Source organism: Urocitellus parryii, chromosome 5 (assembly GCF_045843805.1).
Source record: "Urocitellus parryii isolate mUroPar1 chromosome 5, mUroPar1.hap1, whole genome shotgun sequence".
In the NCBI taxonomy this organism is placed as follows: Eukaryota; Metazoa; Chordata; class Mammalia; order Rodentia; family Sciuridae; genus Urocitellus; species Urocitellus parryii.
Window position 1 is genome coordinate 39903087 of NC_135535.1, and position 17500 is coordinate 39920586.

The following is a 17500-nucleotide window of genomic DNA, read 5'->3' on the forward strand; positions in this document are numbered from 1 at the left end:
ATTGCCATCTGATTCCAATTCTCTTACATATGCTGTTTGTATTGCTAATACCACAATGATAATGCAATTGCAAAGTTTGACCATTTCTCAAAAGGAGCACCACTTTTTTGCTACCTATGTATACAATCAGATTCTTAGAACTCTTTGCATTTTACAAGATTCTAAGATATATGCATCTTAGAAAATGTGTATTTGGGATATATATATATATATATACACACACACACACACACATATATAAATGTTTGTATATAGTATATGTATGTGACATGTACATCCTATACTTTTTATGCATCATTTTATATATCCTTACCTTCGAAATGTAGGTGAAGCAATATCTGGATACTTGGATCCTGGCTGCCTGAGCCCTTGAGTGCCACAGGCACTGGCAGAGGTGGGGCTGGATTTAGGGGAACCTGACAAAGAAACACTCTCTGAATCTGAGACTGCTACTTTTTCTTTCTCCTTGTCTGTTTGGTTGACAGTGACAGGGCTTGAGCGCCCCGACCCAATCTTAGTTGGTTCTCTTAGTTTTGAGGTGGTGGCACCAGCTGACTTGCTGCTGACATTGGAGTCAATACTGCTGGTACTGGACCTGTGGCCACCTCGTCCAGGAATACCACTGGTGCTGGACTTTGAAGGGCGAGGCAAGCTGCGGTACTGTAGGGTGGTCTTGGAGCTCACATGCAGCACAACGTCATCTTGATTCTGTGAACCATCCAAACTGGTTTTTCTCCCTGCATTTGACTTCCCACCAATGGCGGCTGATTTGGGGATTTTGCCCAGTGTTGCCGAGCCGCTTGTTATAGTCGCTCCGCTGCTAGTGATCATAGTAGAAGACCCTACTCCACTTGGTTTCTTAAATCCAAATGAGCTGGTGGCAGTGGATCTTCCAATGCCTGAGGGGGGCTTTTTCCCCTCATCTCCACTGCTTTTCCCTGCATCTGAAGGAGACCTTTGTAGGGAGGATCCTTTCAGGGGAGTTTTCCCTTTCTCAGAAGCTTTGGCATCATCGGTTTTCCCTAATTAATGAGAAATACACAAATATGGGTCTGCATATTTTGGTGTCATGTCTCTTTCTAAAGTAATGTATAAAATGCGAATGTTTCTTTATATTACTTCAGCTCCTAAATGTGAACTGTTTCAGATCTTGGCGTACAATCTAACGTATTGGGAGGACTGAGTGTGTAAGCACAAAAATTTTTTTAGCTGTCAGAGGAAATTTGATCAGAGGTGGAGGAGATAAAATGAAAACAAGTACTTATGCTATCTGTTAATATCTCATGTCTTGCAATTCTCATGCTTTAAAAGGATAACACTTTACCTGATCAAGCAAAATATTAGAAAAAGAAAATATAATACATTGAAATGATTATATTTGGATGACCTGTAACATCCATACTTCAGGTGGCACTGTTTAATAAAAGTTTAATAAAAGTTAAATAACTGCTTAAAAAAAGTTAAGGGGGACAGAGAGTTAAAAAAAAATAAAGAAGGAAAAGGTGCGTTCTTTCAGAATTCTTTTACTCTTTTCTTTTAAAAAGTCTAATCCCAAACAGAATCTTAAATATCCAGCATCCTAACCCATTAAATTAGTGTGACTGCTTATGTCCCTCAGAGTTTGTGATGAAGCTTAGTGGCATAACTAACATAAATATTATAAATTTTCCTAATGAAGTTTGAACAGATGGAGGTGCACTGTTGATTCAGTAGCCTTATTCTATTTCTCCATGGCCATAAATGATCACAACACACTAAGACACTCCAGATATCCAAACTGTGAGGGAGGTCTCTAAAGCATGCCTAGATGGTCATATTCATGTGGCCTTAGATGAAAAAAGTGTGTGAAATTTAGTTAAAATGTTATTTAAGTATATGGAGAAGAATCTGATTTTAAAAGAGAGCTGTTTTTAAAGAAAATAAAACTGAATTAAAACAATAAATTAAAGCACTTTTATGAAACAGCTGCCGAGTGCCAGGCCTACCAGGAGTCTTGAGTGCACTTGTCCCAGCTTTCTGTCTGGCGGGAGTCCCTCCCTGGGCGGATGTGCCTCTCCTCCAGGAACCCGTTTGAGAAACAGACAGGGAAGCTTTCTGGCCGGTCTTCTCGGGGTCCTCAGGGAGTCCCGAGGAGCTACTCTTCCACTTGCTACCTCCATCGCCATGACTGTCAAAATCCTCTTCTATTTTTTTCAGCTCCTCGGGACTGTCCCAGGTCTCATCTGCTGCGGAACGTTTCTCCGAATCCGTCTTCAGCTGTGAAGAAAAATACTTCAGAAAAACTCTATGCAGAAAAATCTATAAAGTGAATTAGGCACTGGAATGCTCTCCCAGATAACTGGTTTAAAAAAAAAAAAAAAGCTGCAATGATTTATACGTCTTCAAAAGGATTCCTGAGACGATTCTATTTTTATCTATGTCTTCATTTAGGTTTCATTAATTTTAGCCACATAATTCTCACTTGCACAGATTAGAGAATGTCAGGATAAATATGTGCAGAAAAACCTAATTAAACACTCCAGAAAGGAAGGAATTTTCTGTGTCAAATGTAACAAGGGAAGGTAAGACAAGATAAAACTTAATCATTTAATGTCCATTCTTGACTTGCCATTAGTACATGAGAACTAGTAATTCATTTCAGGGATCAAAATAAAATTAATCAAGCACTATCCAAAGGTTGGCTGTTTGGAACAAATATATCAATATTAATAGGAAACACATGACAACATAGGTCTTTCTAGGTTAAATGGTAAAAATAAGAAATACATATATGTCAGCTACTTTCTATGATCAAAATGAGGCTGAGGTGCACATTGTTGCAAATCCTAAGGCTGTAGCTCTAGCAAAGACTAAGATAAAGACACTTTGGGGACCAGGGAAGCAAAATGAATCCTTCTCAGCTCTGGCTTAATCAGTTAATGCAATTATTTCAGGGTAGGAGGCTGTGTTAGGACTTAGTCTAATGCAAAATAATTTGGGGGAAGAAAGTAGCAGAAGCAGTAGTGGTAAAAGAAAGAGGGTGACTCCTACCTGAGTGTTCTTTCTGGAAGGGACAGTGATGTTGGAATAAGAACTGACTGAAGACGTGGTGTTCAGGTCATCAGTGCTGATGTTATCGAGGGTGTCACTCAGGCCACTGCTCACAGAACTGCTATCATCCCAGCTAAAAGCAAGACATACAGTAGTAATGAGTTCAACCCAGGACACACAGTGCAAGTCATTACATTTTCATAATACGTTGATCAGGCATTAGGAAGGCAATCTTTTTTTTTTTAATCTTACGTTGAAATATTACTTATTTCCCACTTTGGGAAAATCATGGAAATTGAGTGCCTACCTGTGAAAAATCTTATCTGAAATTTAGAAAGAACCAGTGTCTACAGTAGATCCAAGTTCCAGGGGAACTTGTGGAATTAATGAAAATACTGATACAAGTATTGCACAATATCAGGAAAGAATAATATTCAACTGGCTTTTCTTTTTCTCCCTAAAAAAACAACCAGAAATTATAAAACATGATTCATTCAACCTTTGTTGTAAAATTAAAAAAAAAACAACCCTGTGTTTTAGTCACAAACCAGAAGGTCATTTTCATTCTTTTTTCCTACCCTAGTATCTCCTTCTAATCATTCACCAACCCTTAAATATTGAGATTCATTCAATCATATCGTCATCAGTCAGAATTCTGACTGATATACAATATCCTCCTTTCTAACTTTCATGCTTTTGGTCTTTTCTAGTACAACCTCACCTGCTAAATCTGGGACAGTGATTAAAAATTCACATCTGGCCATGACACTACCCTGCTATTCTCTCAAAATCTCTCCTTTCCCAAGCCCTAGATTCTAAAATAAAATATATTTGCTTCACAGGGTGCATGACAAAATCCACTTTCAGTATAAGAGAAATATCTCGAATTCTGAACCTATTTTTTTCATCTAAACAAGAATTATCTGGGCTATATTAATACTCCTGTGCAGGCTAACAGACTCCTTCACTTAATCAATGTGTTAGATGGTGCAGAAATAATATAGGATGAGCAGAGTCACCTGAAGGAGAGTGGGAACTCTGCTCTGCCAGGGGGTGAAACATAGTCCCTTTGTTTACTGACTGGCTCTCAATCAATTATGAAATATTATCACTTATCTGTGCTATGTTAAATGAATCTTTGCATATTAGACTCAGAAATAATATTAAAGGAAAAGATAGTCTCATGAAATGGACAGGTTGCTTTAGATATCCTGTGAATAATCCAACACTGAAGAGTGTACTCATAAGGAAAGCATGAGCAAAACCCCAAAAGAGTGATGAATGTATTTTGAGCTACATGATAAGTTAAAAATAATAGTGATGTATTCAGATCACACATGATACTGCCCAAAAAACTAATTATCAAGAAAAAATGAATTTATAGAACTATCACTAATGATGATCCTTCCTTGGGTATGTATTTTTCTTGAGATTTTATAACACCTCATGATTGCTAAAATATTTATAAATAAATGAGATTATTATCAATAACAATTATTTTTCAATGTCAGCAAAAATGTATTTTCTATCACTATAGCAAATATCTGTCATCTGTGGAATACCTTCTGTATATTTTATTTTGATAGTTTCTCACATCAGGAGCCATAAGATCCCAAACTTCCAGACTCCTGACAGACAGCAGCATAGGTTCTATCCACCATTTATGCCCACAGAATCACAAAGGAGAAAAACCATATTTAGTGAACAAGGTAGCAGAATTGTTTTGAGTCTTTTCCATCAGCTAGAAGAGTCATTCAGTTCTTCCCCATTAGCACTGGCAGATATCTGGCCTCTTATTCTAAGAGTCAGAGGTACCGTACCACGGGTAGCAGAGTCAAGGTGTATGGTTTTCTAAGAGCCCAGTTCTCCAATCAGCCCCCAAATCCAAAGAGCCTTCTAACATGATGTAGTTCCAAAGCAAATTCTGTATTTTGCAATTAAGAACCTCAATCAATATACTCATAATTCTTTTTTTTAAAGAGAGGGTGAGAGAGGAGAGAGAGAGAGAGAGAGAGAGAGAGAGAGAGAGAGAGAGAGAGAGAGAATTTTTAATATTTATTTTTTAGTTCTCCGCGGACACAACATCTTTGTTGGTATGTGGTGCTGAGGATCGAACCTGGGCCGCACGCATGCCAGGCGAGCGCACTACCGCTTGAGCCACATCCCCAGCCCCTATAATTCTTAAAATATCATTCATTTATTTATTATATATATTTTTTATGTTTTTATGTATTAAGTAATTCACATAATACCTTCTCACAGGAATATGTGTATATCAATTATAAAAACATAAATATGCACTTTGATAACCACTAATATAAAATAAAACTCAGGCTCATTAACAAGAAAGATATCAAGTTAATGAGAAGATAAGCCACAGACTGGAAGAAATATTTACAAAATACATATTTAATAAAGTACTGCTACTCAAAAGACATAAAGAGTCTCAAAAACTCAACAATACAAACAAGTCAATTAAAATGGGCCAAAACTTAACAGACACCTCAGTTCAAATGATACACAGATGTGTATGATCATATGAGAATATGAGGAGATACTAAAGACTGTGTCATTAGGAAATGCAAATTAAAACAATAGTTACCTACACACCTTGGATGGTGAAAATACAGAAAATGATGGCCAAATGCTGATGAGGATGTGAAATACTGAAACCCTTATTCATTGGCAGGAAGAAAAAAGACATTTTGATAGTTTCTTATAAACATAAAAATATCTACACTGTATGATCCAGCAACTACATTCTTTAGTATTTCAAATGAGATAAAAATTCACTTCCACACAAAACCTGAACACAGACATTTATAGTAGTTTTATTCACAATTGCCAAAACTTGTAAGCAACCAGGAGGTCCTTCATTAGACAACTGGAAGATGGAATATTATTCAGCATTCAAAAGAAATCATGTATCCAAATACAAAAAGACAACAGAGGAAACTTAAATGCATGTTACTAAGTGAAGTAAGCCAATCTGAAAAGGCTACATACTATACTTCTAAACATAAAATATTCTGGAAAGAAAGCAGAGGCGCAGGGGCTGACGGGTTGGGAGAGAAGGATAAAGAGGTGAAATATGAAAGATTTGTAAGGTAACAAGACTATTCTGTGTTATACCAAAATGGCTGATACATATCCATACATGTTTTCCCAAATTCATAGGACATACAGTATCTAGAGCAAACACTAGTGTAAACTTTTGAATTTGGGTAATAAGGATGTGTTCATGAAGGTTCACTGATTATAACAAACATATCACTGTGGTGGAAGATGTTATTGGGAAAGGCCCTGAGGCATGGGGGTAAGGGGTACATAGAAAATTTCTTAACTGACTGCTCAAACTTAATAAAAGATTAAGACTAAGGAAGGAAGGGAGGGAGGGAGGGAGGGAAGAGGGAAAGAGGGAAAGAGGGAAAGAGGGAAAGAGGGAAAGAGGGAGGGCGAGAGGGACAAGTCTTTGTCCAAACAGGGCTTTCCATGTGGCCTCAGTCTGCTTCTTTAGCTTAGATTTTACATCCTCTGTCTTGTGTTCTGCACTAGAACTTGGGACTGTGTGTGCTTCCAATCACTTCTGCTTTGAGCATCTGTCCCCGCTCTCTGACCAAGTTGCACTTGGCTGCATGCCTCAGTTCAGGGGCTTGTCTTCTAGGAAGATGCTTACTCTCTATTCTCAGGAAGACTTAGGTACCTCTTCTATACTGTCATGACACACATATGTACCTCTTGGACTGGATTTAGCATACTGTTTTGTAAAAAAAAAAGTGGATCATTAACCAATATGTTTCCTAAGCTCAAAATTATGAGTGTTTTTTTCTTTGAATCACTACTGTGAGGGAAATGCATAACATTTCAGTGTTGAATAAAAGTCTTGAATTTTGTTGAGATTAAGCGAAAGGCAATTACTGAGGTAATCTCTCATACTTAACACGAGTTTTTAAGAATTATCTACCATCCTATGTTCTATATCCAAAGAGTGAAATTAAACAGAAATGTAAAATTTTAATGAGCATTTTTAGGTGACTATTTCTCTGGTAGAAAGCTAGACATCAAATTTTCTACTAATAGCTTTTTACTGATATAAATCCTGCATCTAATATAAAGTTAAATGCTATAACTACTACTGTAATCATAGCATGTCCTTTTGTATTTGCTTAAAAACCATTTAATGTCTCAAATGAACACAATGTACCTTTGTGGTTAAAATTACATACATGAATGATTCCAAAATGAGTCAAAATTTTTCACTCAATAGAAAACTAAAACATAATTATCTAACAAACATAATAAAAGAACAAATTTCAAATTTAGTTTGTTGTCATTGAATAAAACCAATGGATTCATGGGGTTAAGGTCTTGTATTTGACCTTTTCAGAGTTACACGACTAATATGTTTACTGCATTACACAGTTCTGACTTTCCCATCTCAGTGTTTTGTGGAATGTAAATGAATCATTTCCATGAACCACTTTATACTATCTTACATTCTTCTAGCTCCTCAAACTGCTTTCCCTCTAAGATCTCAAACTCCAAAATCTCACTTTTTGGCAATACTCTTCTATGTTTTCAGCACTCTAAAACTACTGTGTTCTACTTTTTGTGTCCAGTTTTATTTTTTCTTTTAACTCCACTCATCCCTTACCAAATGATGAGGGATTCTAAGATGTTGAAACCAAAAGATAGCCTGAGTGAAGGCTTAATAAGTACTCTATTAATAGTTCTCCTTCCTCCCTAATAGTCTTTTATATAAATCTTAATCCTGTGTTAATTCAAATGTATGTTTTACTCATTCATATTGTCTTAGTCCTTTTCTTTTTCTATAACAAAATTCTTTTACAAAGAAAAAGGGTTGTGGCTTGGGAGGCTGAGGCAGGAGGATCACAAGTTCAAAGCCAGCCTCAGCAATGGTGAGATGCTAATCAACTCAGTGGGACCCTGTCTCTAAATAAAATACAAAATAGGGCTAGAGATAGGGCTCAGTGGTTGAGTGCCCATGAGTTCAATCCCAAGTGAAAGAAAGAAAGGAAGGAAGGAAGGAAGAAAGAAAGAAAGAAAGAAAGAAAAGAAGAAAGAAAGAAAGAAAGAAAGAAAGAAAGAAAGAAAGAAAGAAAGAAAGAAAGAAAGAAAGAAAAAGGGTTTATTTAGCTCATAGTTCTGAGGATTCAAGAACAAGGTACTGGCATTGGTCTAGCACTGGTGAGGGATTCTGGCCACACCAAAACATGGCAGATGATATTACTGGGTGGGTAAGTGCAGAGGAAGAGATCACATGGCAATCAAGAAAGCCAGAGAGATTCAGGGGCCAGGCTTACTCTTTATATAACAGTTTGTTACCATGGGGTTAGGTGGAGTCCCAAGAGAACTACATTAATCTCTTCCCCCAATAGCCCATTCCAGTGACCTAATCATTTTCCACTGGGTCCCACTACCTCTATACCATCACAGTGAAGACTGAATTCAATCCAGAGACTTTGGGAGCTTCAGTCAAATGATACCCAAACCACAGCATACATTTTAGAAGATAGCAAGAAAGTCAATTAATTATAATGAACAAATGCTTATAGATTTAAGCTATTAAACTCCAGATAATTTCTCTGGACTGCTCAGAAATTCTAACTTATATGAAAATAATTCTCTTCCAAAGGCACAGTTTTAATTTCTTTCCTTCTTCCTCTTGATTCTAAGATTTTCTCACTAAAACTGTCATCAAATTACTTTTAAAATATTTCAATAACATCCATGAATTGAATGATTGCTCTCCTTTAAATATATTATATAATCTTCCCAAAACTCTATAATGCAGGCATTATTATTATTACCTTCATTTTAAATCTCAGGATGAAGAGGCTCAGGTCAATTAAGTCACATGTCAAGATCTCATGATAGTAGAGATGGGATTTGAACCCAGGAATTCTGACACCAAAGCTTGGTTAGCATTATGCTGCCCTGCCTTCTTGAAATATGTCAATGATAAGCATTTATATTTAGGCTCTTAACTTCTCCTGAGTCTTCCTAGTCCTTTACTTATTTCCTTTTCTTTGGGATTTCTTTACATCTCTCAGTATTCTGAACTTATCTTAGTTTCAGTCAGCTTTTTTGCTGTTGATCTGACCAGAACAATTATAGAGGAGGAGAAATTCATTTGAGGGCTCATGGTTTCAGAGGTCTCAATCCACAGACAGCTGACTTTATTCCTCAGGTCTCCAGGTGAGGCAGAACACCATGTAGCAAGAGTGTGGTGAAGGGAAGCAACTTACATAGTGATCAGGAAGCACATAGAGAGACTCTACTTAGCAGATACAAATATATACCCAAAGCCATGCCCTAATTCCCACTTCCTCTAGCTATACCCTACCACTTCAGTTACCACTCAGCTAATCCCTATTGGGGATTAATTTACTGATTGGGTTAAGACTCTCACAACCCAATCATTTCACTTCTGAACCATTTTGTATTGTGCCACACGTGAACTTTTGGGGAATGCCTCACATCCAAATCATAACAATCTTCTTAAAACATTTTAGAAATTCTTCCTTGGAAATTGCTCACCTTCCACAATTTTACCATCGCCTTCATGATTATGATACCCAAATTCACATCTCTCATCCAGAATGCTCTCCTGAATACAAAATCAGCATTCCCTGCCTTATTTGGACAGGTTTTCAAGGATGTGCTGTCAACATCTCAAATGTACTCTATTTAATTAACATCATTTCTCTTCAAAAATTCTTCTCCCTTTTCATTAATTGGCATTACCTGCCAATCCTTCTGCCTTAGTACATTACTCTTCTGTTTCTTCTCAGCACCATTATCAAGATGTTTAGTCTTCAATATTATTCAGTTTTGTGGGGAATACACCTTCCTTTTGTTCCACATTCTCATTTCTACACTTGGCACTCATTCCATAAAACCTATTAGTCAGCAATAAACATAAGTTCCTCTCCTTGAACAGCTCAATGTTTACTGGGGAGGAAAACAGTTTCAAGGAATGATTATAACATGAATTGGTGTTGTAATGGAAGTGAGAGTAAATATTGGCAAGATAGAGCCAATATTATTTCTTTGAAGAGTTGACAGATTTCTTCCTGATAGAAATATTATAGTAGTGACCAGAAGACCAACTACTATGCTAATTAGTAGCATTGCCACCTGTTATAATCATTCATTTTCTTGTGCTTTTTCTATCTTCTTGGTTATAGTACAAATTACTCAAAATAAGGAACTGTGCTTTATCTCTATAGCCTTAGCGTATATCATAGTGTCTGTTATTCAACAGATGTCTAAGATATGTTTGTTAAATAAATAAAGCAGTTTTGCTTTTGAAAACACTGCTTCTATTAAGTGATCTTAAGTTGGATTAAATCCAATAATAAACACAGTATTGAGGAAAAAAACTGTTTGAGTTTGGCTTTTTTTTTGCTAAGAAAACTTGAAGGAACAAATTTTGATTGATGACAGCATTATTTTCCCAATTTTCAAGTTTTATGACCTTGACTTTGGTTTCTTCTTTGGTTTTATAAACATCGAATTTCTCCCTAGTTGGGATGCAATTAATCCTGCTTGCTATGACATAGTTAATTAAGTTGAAAAAATCTTCAAAGAGAATATTTTTTACTGAAAAAAATTATTAACATAATTAGGTTTAAGTTCTCAAGTCTCATCAAAATATTTTTCCATCCTTTCATTTTTAATTGCATTAAGATAGGATAAGAATTCTGGACTACATTCTTTACAAAAGGGCAGCTCTTCATCCCTGCCAACTCTTTATCTCTGTCAAGTCTGAAATGAATAATTGACTAAATTTTCCCTTAACAATTCATGACCCCTCCATAAATTTAATTCTGTGGATCTTATCCACATACCTTACATTAAGGCATTGTATTGTTTCCTGTTTTGAAATACTCTGAATCAAGCTATTAAGAATATTCACACACCAGTCTTTGCATGGACATGTTTCTTGGGTAAATACCTAAAAGTGCACCTGGTGGGTGAATGGAAGAAAATGTAAACTCTTTTCCAAAGTGTTCATATAACTTCACATTCTTTTAAAAAATATTTTTCTTAGTTGTAGTTGGACACAATACCTTTATTTTATTCATTTATTTCTATGTGGTGCTGAGGATTGAACCTAGTGCCCCACATGTGCTAGGCGAGGGCTCCATCGCTGAGCCACAACCCCAGCCTCTAACTTCACATTCTTAACCTACGACAATTTTAATTGTTCCATAGCCTTGCCAATTCTTTGTACTGTCAGTTTTTGTAATATTAGCCAATCTACTTTATATCATTATGATGTTAATTTGCATTTCCCTGATAACTAAGGATGCTGAACAATGGTTTATGTGTTTATAACTTTCTGGTGACATGTATGTTCAAATTTTTTACTGGGTTATCTTATTGTTGAGTCATAATATTTTTCTGCATATTTTGTATACAGATTCTTTTCAGATACATCTAATGCAGATATTTTCTCTCAGTCTGGCTGAAAAAATGAAGTTTATAATTTTGATAAAGTGGAAGAATTGTTAATAGTTCACAATGTAGTTTTTCCTACAAAGAAATCACTGTCTTGCCTAAGGTTGCAAAGATTTTTCTCCAATGGTTTCTAGAAGAATTATATTTTAGCTGTAGCTTTTACATTTAAGTATATGATAAAATTTGAAATGGCAGTACATAAGTTTTCTAAAGTATAGATACATATTTTATTCAATATCTTTTGATGAAAGGATTATTCTTTTCTTTGTTTATATTGGCATATATACCATTAAAAACTGTTTGATCATATAGGTGTGGGTCTATTTCAAGATTCTCTATTCTGTCCAATGATCTATATGTGCAACTTTTTTGATAAATATCACACTCTCTTGACCCTGTATCTTTATATTATGCCTTGAAATTTGGTATTTATACATCAACTAGATTTGTACTTAACTTCTTTGGAAAAATTGCTTTAGCTATTTAGGCCTTTATATTTCCATTTAAATTTTAGAATCAGCTTTTCAGCTTCTATGGAAAGCCTGGTGGTGTTTGACTGGTATTACAATGAATCTAGTGATTCAAGTAAGAAATATTAATATCTTAATAATTTTGAGTTGCTCAATACGGAAACAAGAAGTATCCCTCCATGTATTTTTACCTTTATTTTCTTTCAGTAATAATTCCTGAGTATATCATGTTTTCTTTTTGTCATATGTCATAAATGACAAATTTAAAATTTTCATGTTTCAACTTTTTATTGCTAGTATGTAAGATACCCGTGAATTTTGAATCTTGGCTTTCTATGATACATTCTTGCTGAATTCACTAATTGATATTAATTTCTTTTTCTTCTCTTTTTTTGGTGCTAGTGCTAGGAATTGAAGCTTTCGTTTTAAAATCAGTCCCTTTGTCATTTCTTCATGCAATTTTTTCATGCCAATTGTAAAAAAAGACAGTTTTACATTTTCTTGGTAATGCGTGTGCTCATTCTGATATACTTAAATATTAAAGCATCATCAAGATGCTGGGGCAGTGGTGCATGCTGCCTGGAATTCCAGCAGCTCGGGAAGCTGAGGCAGGAGGATCATGAGTTCAAAGCCAGCCTCAGCATAAGTGAGATGCTAAGCAACTCAGTGAGACCCTGTCTCTAAATTAAATACAAAATAGGGCTGAAGATGTGAGTCCAATCCAGAATCAATGTCTCTTACTCATAACTAACAAAAAGATGTTTTTCCCATGTGATGATTAGCACTGTCTTAATATTTAAGTCTAGAAAGAAAATTCAAGAAATAATGGATACTATATTATCAAGGAAACAGAAGAACAAATAAAAAACTTGATTTAGATTTTCAATGAAAGTTCTTGAGAAAATTCATAATATGGGAAAATATAAAATGAAGATTTATATCACAATTCAAATTAAATTCCAAATGACTTCAGAATGAAAAGTAGAAGACTATCTTGGGAAATATATATTTCTTCTCTCTAGACAAGGAAGAATTTTCAAATAATAAAAGCAATGAAGAGCATCATAAAGAAACCAACTAGACTTTAAAAAACATGTTTTAGTTTCTGTTGGAAACGTGATCTGAAAGTAAAAAGATAAAATGCATAAAAGGTTTCTATTGCACTTAAAATGCAATAGAAAGTATTTAAAATTCTTACTGTATGGAGTTCCAAGTAGTAAGAATAATACTAAGTGTCCACAGAAAAAAACCGCAAAGAATATTAATATAGTATGCACAAAGAAAACTTTCAAATATTCCAAAATCATATGAATAAATTTAATTTCATTAATAGGTAAAGGTGCTAGCTAATAAACAATTAACACATGCAGATTCTTACTAGTGACTAGATACTATTTCTGGGCATTTTCTAGTAACTGAATTAATTTTTGCAACGACCCAACAAGTTTAGTACTGCTGTCATCTTCAGATAATAGAGGAGGAGACTGAGACTCCTAGAAGTCAAATAACCCACCCAATTTCTCACACATAGTAAATAATGAGTTTTTAACCATATTTCTCCAGACACAGAGTACAGTTAGTTAACCACAACAATAAAAATGCTAATGGTGATATAGTAATTTTAACCCATTGGATTAGTAAAGATTATCCCAAGGGTTAACAGTATTACTTGATATTGCCAAGGCTGATATGATAGAGATACATATATATTCAGTACTGGTAGAAACATATCTTGTAAAATATTTTGAGGGTATTTCACAATATCTTATCAAATGTCTTAAAACTACTTGAAAATTTGACCTTGGAGTCTATTCTAAATAAATATTTAGACTTGAGAACTAATATTTATTTAGAAAGATCTTCATCCCATCCCAGCATTCTTTTTTTTTTTTTTTAGCAATTAAAAGGAATGAATCACTGATGCATGCAACAACCTGGCTAAATTTCGAATTTGTTAAGTGAATGAAGGCAGACTGAATATGCTATATATTGTATAATTTTATTTATGTGATTTATTTAAAAAAGGAAAAACTAGAGAGATAAGGACACATAGTGAAGGTCAGTGATTAGGAGTGAAGGATTGAAGGTTTGTGGTGGAGGTCACATGACTTGCTGCATAGATTACAACTCAGAAGAGTACAAATTTTATAGAATGTCAAGGAAAAAAAAGTAAACATTTAGGCAGATTACTATTTGAATATACACTAGATCAGTAGCTATTCTAAGAAGAAAATGATTGTTGTAGCATGCTTTTTAGATTGTTGGTGTTCAGTATCTCAGTGGGGCTAATTTTAGTTATCTGGTGATGCATTTCTAGCTCTATAGCCCACATTTACCTCTGGATTCACCCTTAGAGACAAACAGGCTTGAAAACAACTGTGTTATAGATTCAATTTATTTATTTTTTTCTGTTTTTTAATGATTAGGAATTGTGAAATATTAATTCAATGAAGGTATAAAAATTTTGCAGGCTTAAAGGTGATTTCAGAGGAAAATATCACTCTAAAGAAAAATTCTATTGTAGGTAATCTTTCAGCACACTCCTATTTTTTGGTGCAGGAGCACTTTATATGGCAGGTATTCGAGTCAGCCTTTTTGATATTTCATATCACTGAGTCAACTGTCCTACTTAATCATGAACAAAAGAGAAATTCTGTTAAAAATAACATTCCTATACTTCAGACACTCAACACTAACTTCATTCTCAATCTGCTACTATATTCAATTTTTTCATTAATGAAATCAAGGAACAGGCTTACTACTGATTCCCTCCTGGTGTACTCTGCTCCAATGCTAATCCAGTTATAACCATGACAGTGTTTCTACTAACATGACATTTTTGATTTCTACAGAAGCACCTACTAGGTCCTAACCTTTGAATGGGTATTTTTTTACTAAAAATTAAAATAATACATAGTTATATAAACATGTTTCTGTACTCTGTTGATGCTTTGATATACTGTATTGTTATTTAGAAAAGTAAACATGGCTATGGATGCTATAATATTTGTCAATGCCTGAGTATTCTTAGGTAAATGTTATTGAAACAGATATGGAACAAGAGCCTGAGGTAAAGTAAACAGCATAATGCTCTTCCTTCAGGTACCAGGTTGTGTCTCCTCCCCATTCATTAGAATCCCTGTGGATACACAACTTTTTCAAGATGGTTTTTCATGGACATCCTATTTGAAAATTAAGAGTCCCTGTCTATACACCACATACTCCCTATCTTCTTAAAAAAAATTTCTTAGAGAGAGAGAGAGAGAGAATTTTTTAATACATATTTTTTAGTTTTCGGCGGACACAACATCTTTTTTTTTTTTTTTTTTTTTTTTTAAGAGAGAGTGAGAGAGGGGAGAGAGAGAGAGAGAGAGAAATTTTAATATTTATTTCTTAGTTCTCGGCGGACACAACATCTTTGTTGGTATGTGGTGCTGGGGATCGAACCCGGGCCGCACGCATGCCAGACGAGCGCGCTACCGCCTGAGCCACATTCCCAGCCCGGACACAACATCTTTATTTGTGTGTGGTGCTGAGGATCGAAACCAGCGCCGCACGCATGCCAGGCGAGCGAGCTACCACTTGAGCCACATCCCCAGCCCTCTTATCTTCTTACTATGGCCTCTCCTCTTAGAAATTGCTATCATCCAACATACTACATACTTAATTACTTTATCCCTTTTATTGTCAAACAATATGAAAATCCGTGAAAGTTGGAAATGTTTACATATTGGGTGCAAAACCCTTGATCACAATAGGTATTCACTAAGCACTACTTTAATAAATCAATCAGAAATGGCCACCTGCCCACATGATTCTTAATGCTGACAGTAGTTACCTAACTGGACTTTAAATCACCAAGCATGAGTAGAATATTATACACTGCATTACATTTCTGAATGCTGCTCCTGCCTACATCTCAGTCCTCTCTGGACACCACTGATTCATTAGACAGGTCTTGAACCAGGTCCTAATTCCTTGTCTACTCCATTCCTACTCTGAGTACTAAAATTAAAATCAAATGTTCTTATTTTCATTTTTGAGCACCTCAAAAAGGTAAATTTATTAAGCAAATTCATCATTTTTCTAATCATATTTGCTAAATATTTATTAAAATAAAAAATAACCACTTCATCAAACAAAAAATAAAGTAACATTAGCTATTTATGAAATAATTTTATAAAAATTCATGGATGTGCTTCTTGTTTTTAAGAGAAAAATGTATAACATTTGTACAACAAAATAAAGGCATCAGTTAAAAGAATCCTATCATATACTCCAGGATAGGTTTTCCCCCGTTGTTTATCAGTATTACTTAATTAACTCCCGTAAAGAGATACACATATCTTCCAAAATATTTTTTAGACATAATGACCTTTGCAATAATAGAAAAAATACTGAGAATTAATTGTCTAGACTTTGAGATTTTGTATCAAAATATTAAATAAATGATTTTCTCTTTAAAACTAAATGAGCACAAAAACCACTTTATACTACACTACTTTTTAAATTTTTTTTTTTATCAGCAAACACAATACACCACCTGTCAAGTTTGAGCATTGCAACCACTGAAGTGTAAACTCTATATTACTTCAGGGTCATTGATAGAAAGCAATGTAGTATTATTTCAGGAAAGATTTATTCAGCATTTCCCTGGAAAAAGTATTTTATTACCATGAAGAAAAGACTAGGTCATTAGAAGAAATTTTTGAACTGGATAATCCTAAGTACAAATAATTAGCCATAAACAAAAGGATCTTTTGTTAAATAAATACATTTCAACCTTTAAAATTTGTATGGTTTCTATTGTGGTTCAAATAAAATTTCTTCCACCTTTGAAGGTGTTTCCTCCTGCCACTGCTCAGTATTTATCCATCTGGATGTAGATAACAACTGGTGCAGACTCCAGTTGAAACATCGCTTCCTCTGTGAATCCTTCCATGATTTCCAAAAAAATTTTAATTCTTCCACATCTGTGTTCATTGCAACTGTGCTTCCATTATGCTGTAATTTATCTGCTTACAGAGCTGTTTCATTCTTAAGATTGTGACTGAGGGCAAGGACAGTGGCTTCTCCCTCACAGTCTCCCTGCTCACCTTGACTGTGGTTTAATGCATCTTTTTAATGATCTGGTTTTGCACAGTCACAAACTACAGCCATCAGCTGTGATTCATTTACTCATTCTAATACTCAAATGTTTAAGTAATTATGGATTATGGTAAAAATGAAAGGGATAGAGGTAAGAGGAAAATCAATGAGACAGAGGGAGCAAGTGAGCGATCTAGGACTCTGGGTGAATAAAAACCTGTTTCATTGAATGGTCATTTAAAAATAGCATTAAGTAGATGAACAAAAGGTGAAGACAAGCTCTCTGTGAAAAAGGGAGAGGAAAGAACAATACAAGAAGAGGAGACATCTATTGTAAAACCCAGTTCAAAACTCAAGTGAGCAGTAGTGGGACTAGTGCAGTAGACAACAGAAAAGGTGTATATTTTAAGACGGAAAATGTAAGT

General features: G+C 34.9%; 1 protein-coding gene across 4 annotated transcripts in view; it reads right to left on the reverse strand.

Annotated features, from left to right (window-relative positions):
- Positions 1-17500, reverse strand: part of Nav3 (neuron navigator 3) — a 349764-nt gene that overhangs the window by 84899 nt on the left and 247365 nt on the right. For all 4 annotated transcript variants that reach the window (XM_026396971.2, XM_026396970.2, XM_026396969.2 and 1 more), the window contains 3 exons: positions 3031-3163; positions 1986-2256; positions 314-1022 (listed from right to left, as the gene is read on the reverse strand). In XM_026396971.2, the coding sequence (XP_026252756.2) occupies positions 314-1022; positions 1986-2256; positions 3031-3163 (1113 nt within the window). The remainder of the gene's footprint in view (positions 1-313; positions 1023-1985; positions 2257-3030; positions 3164-17500) is intronic.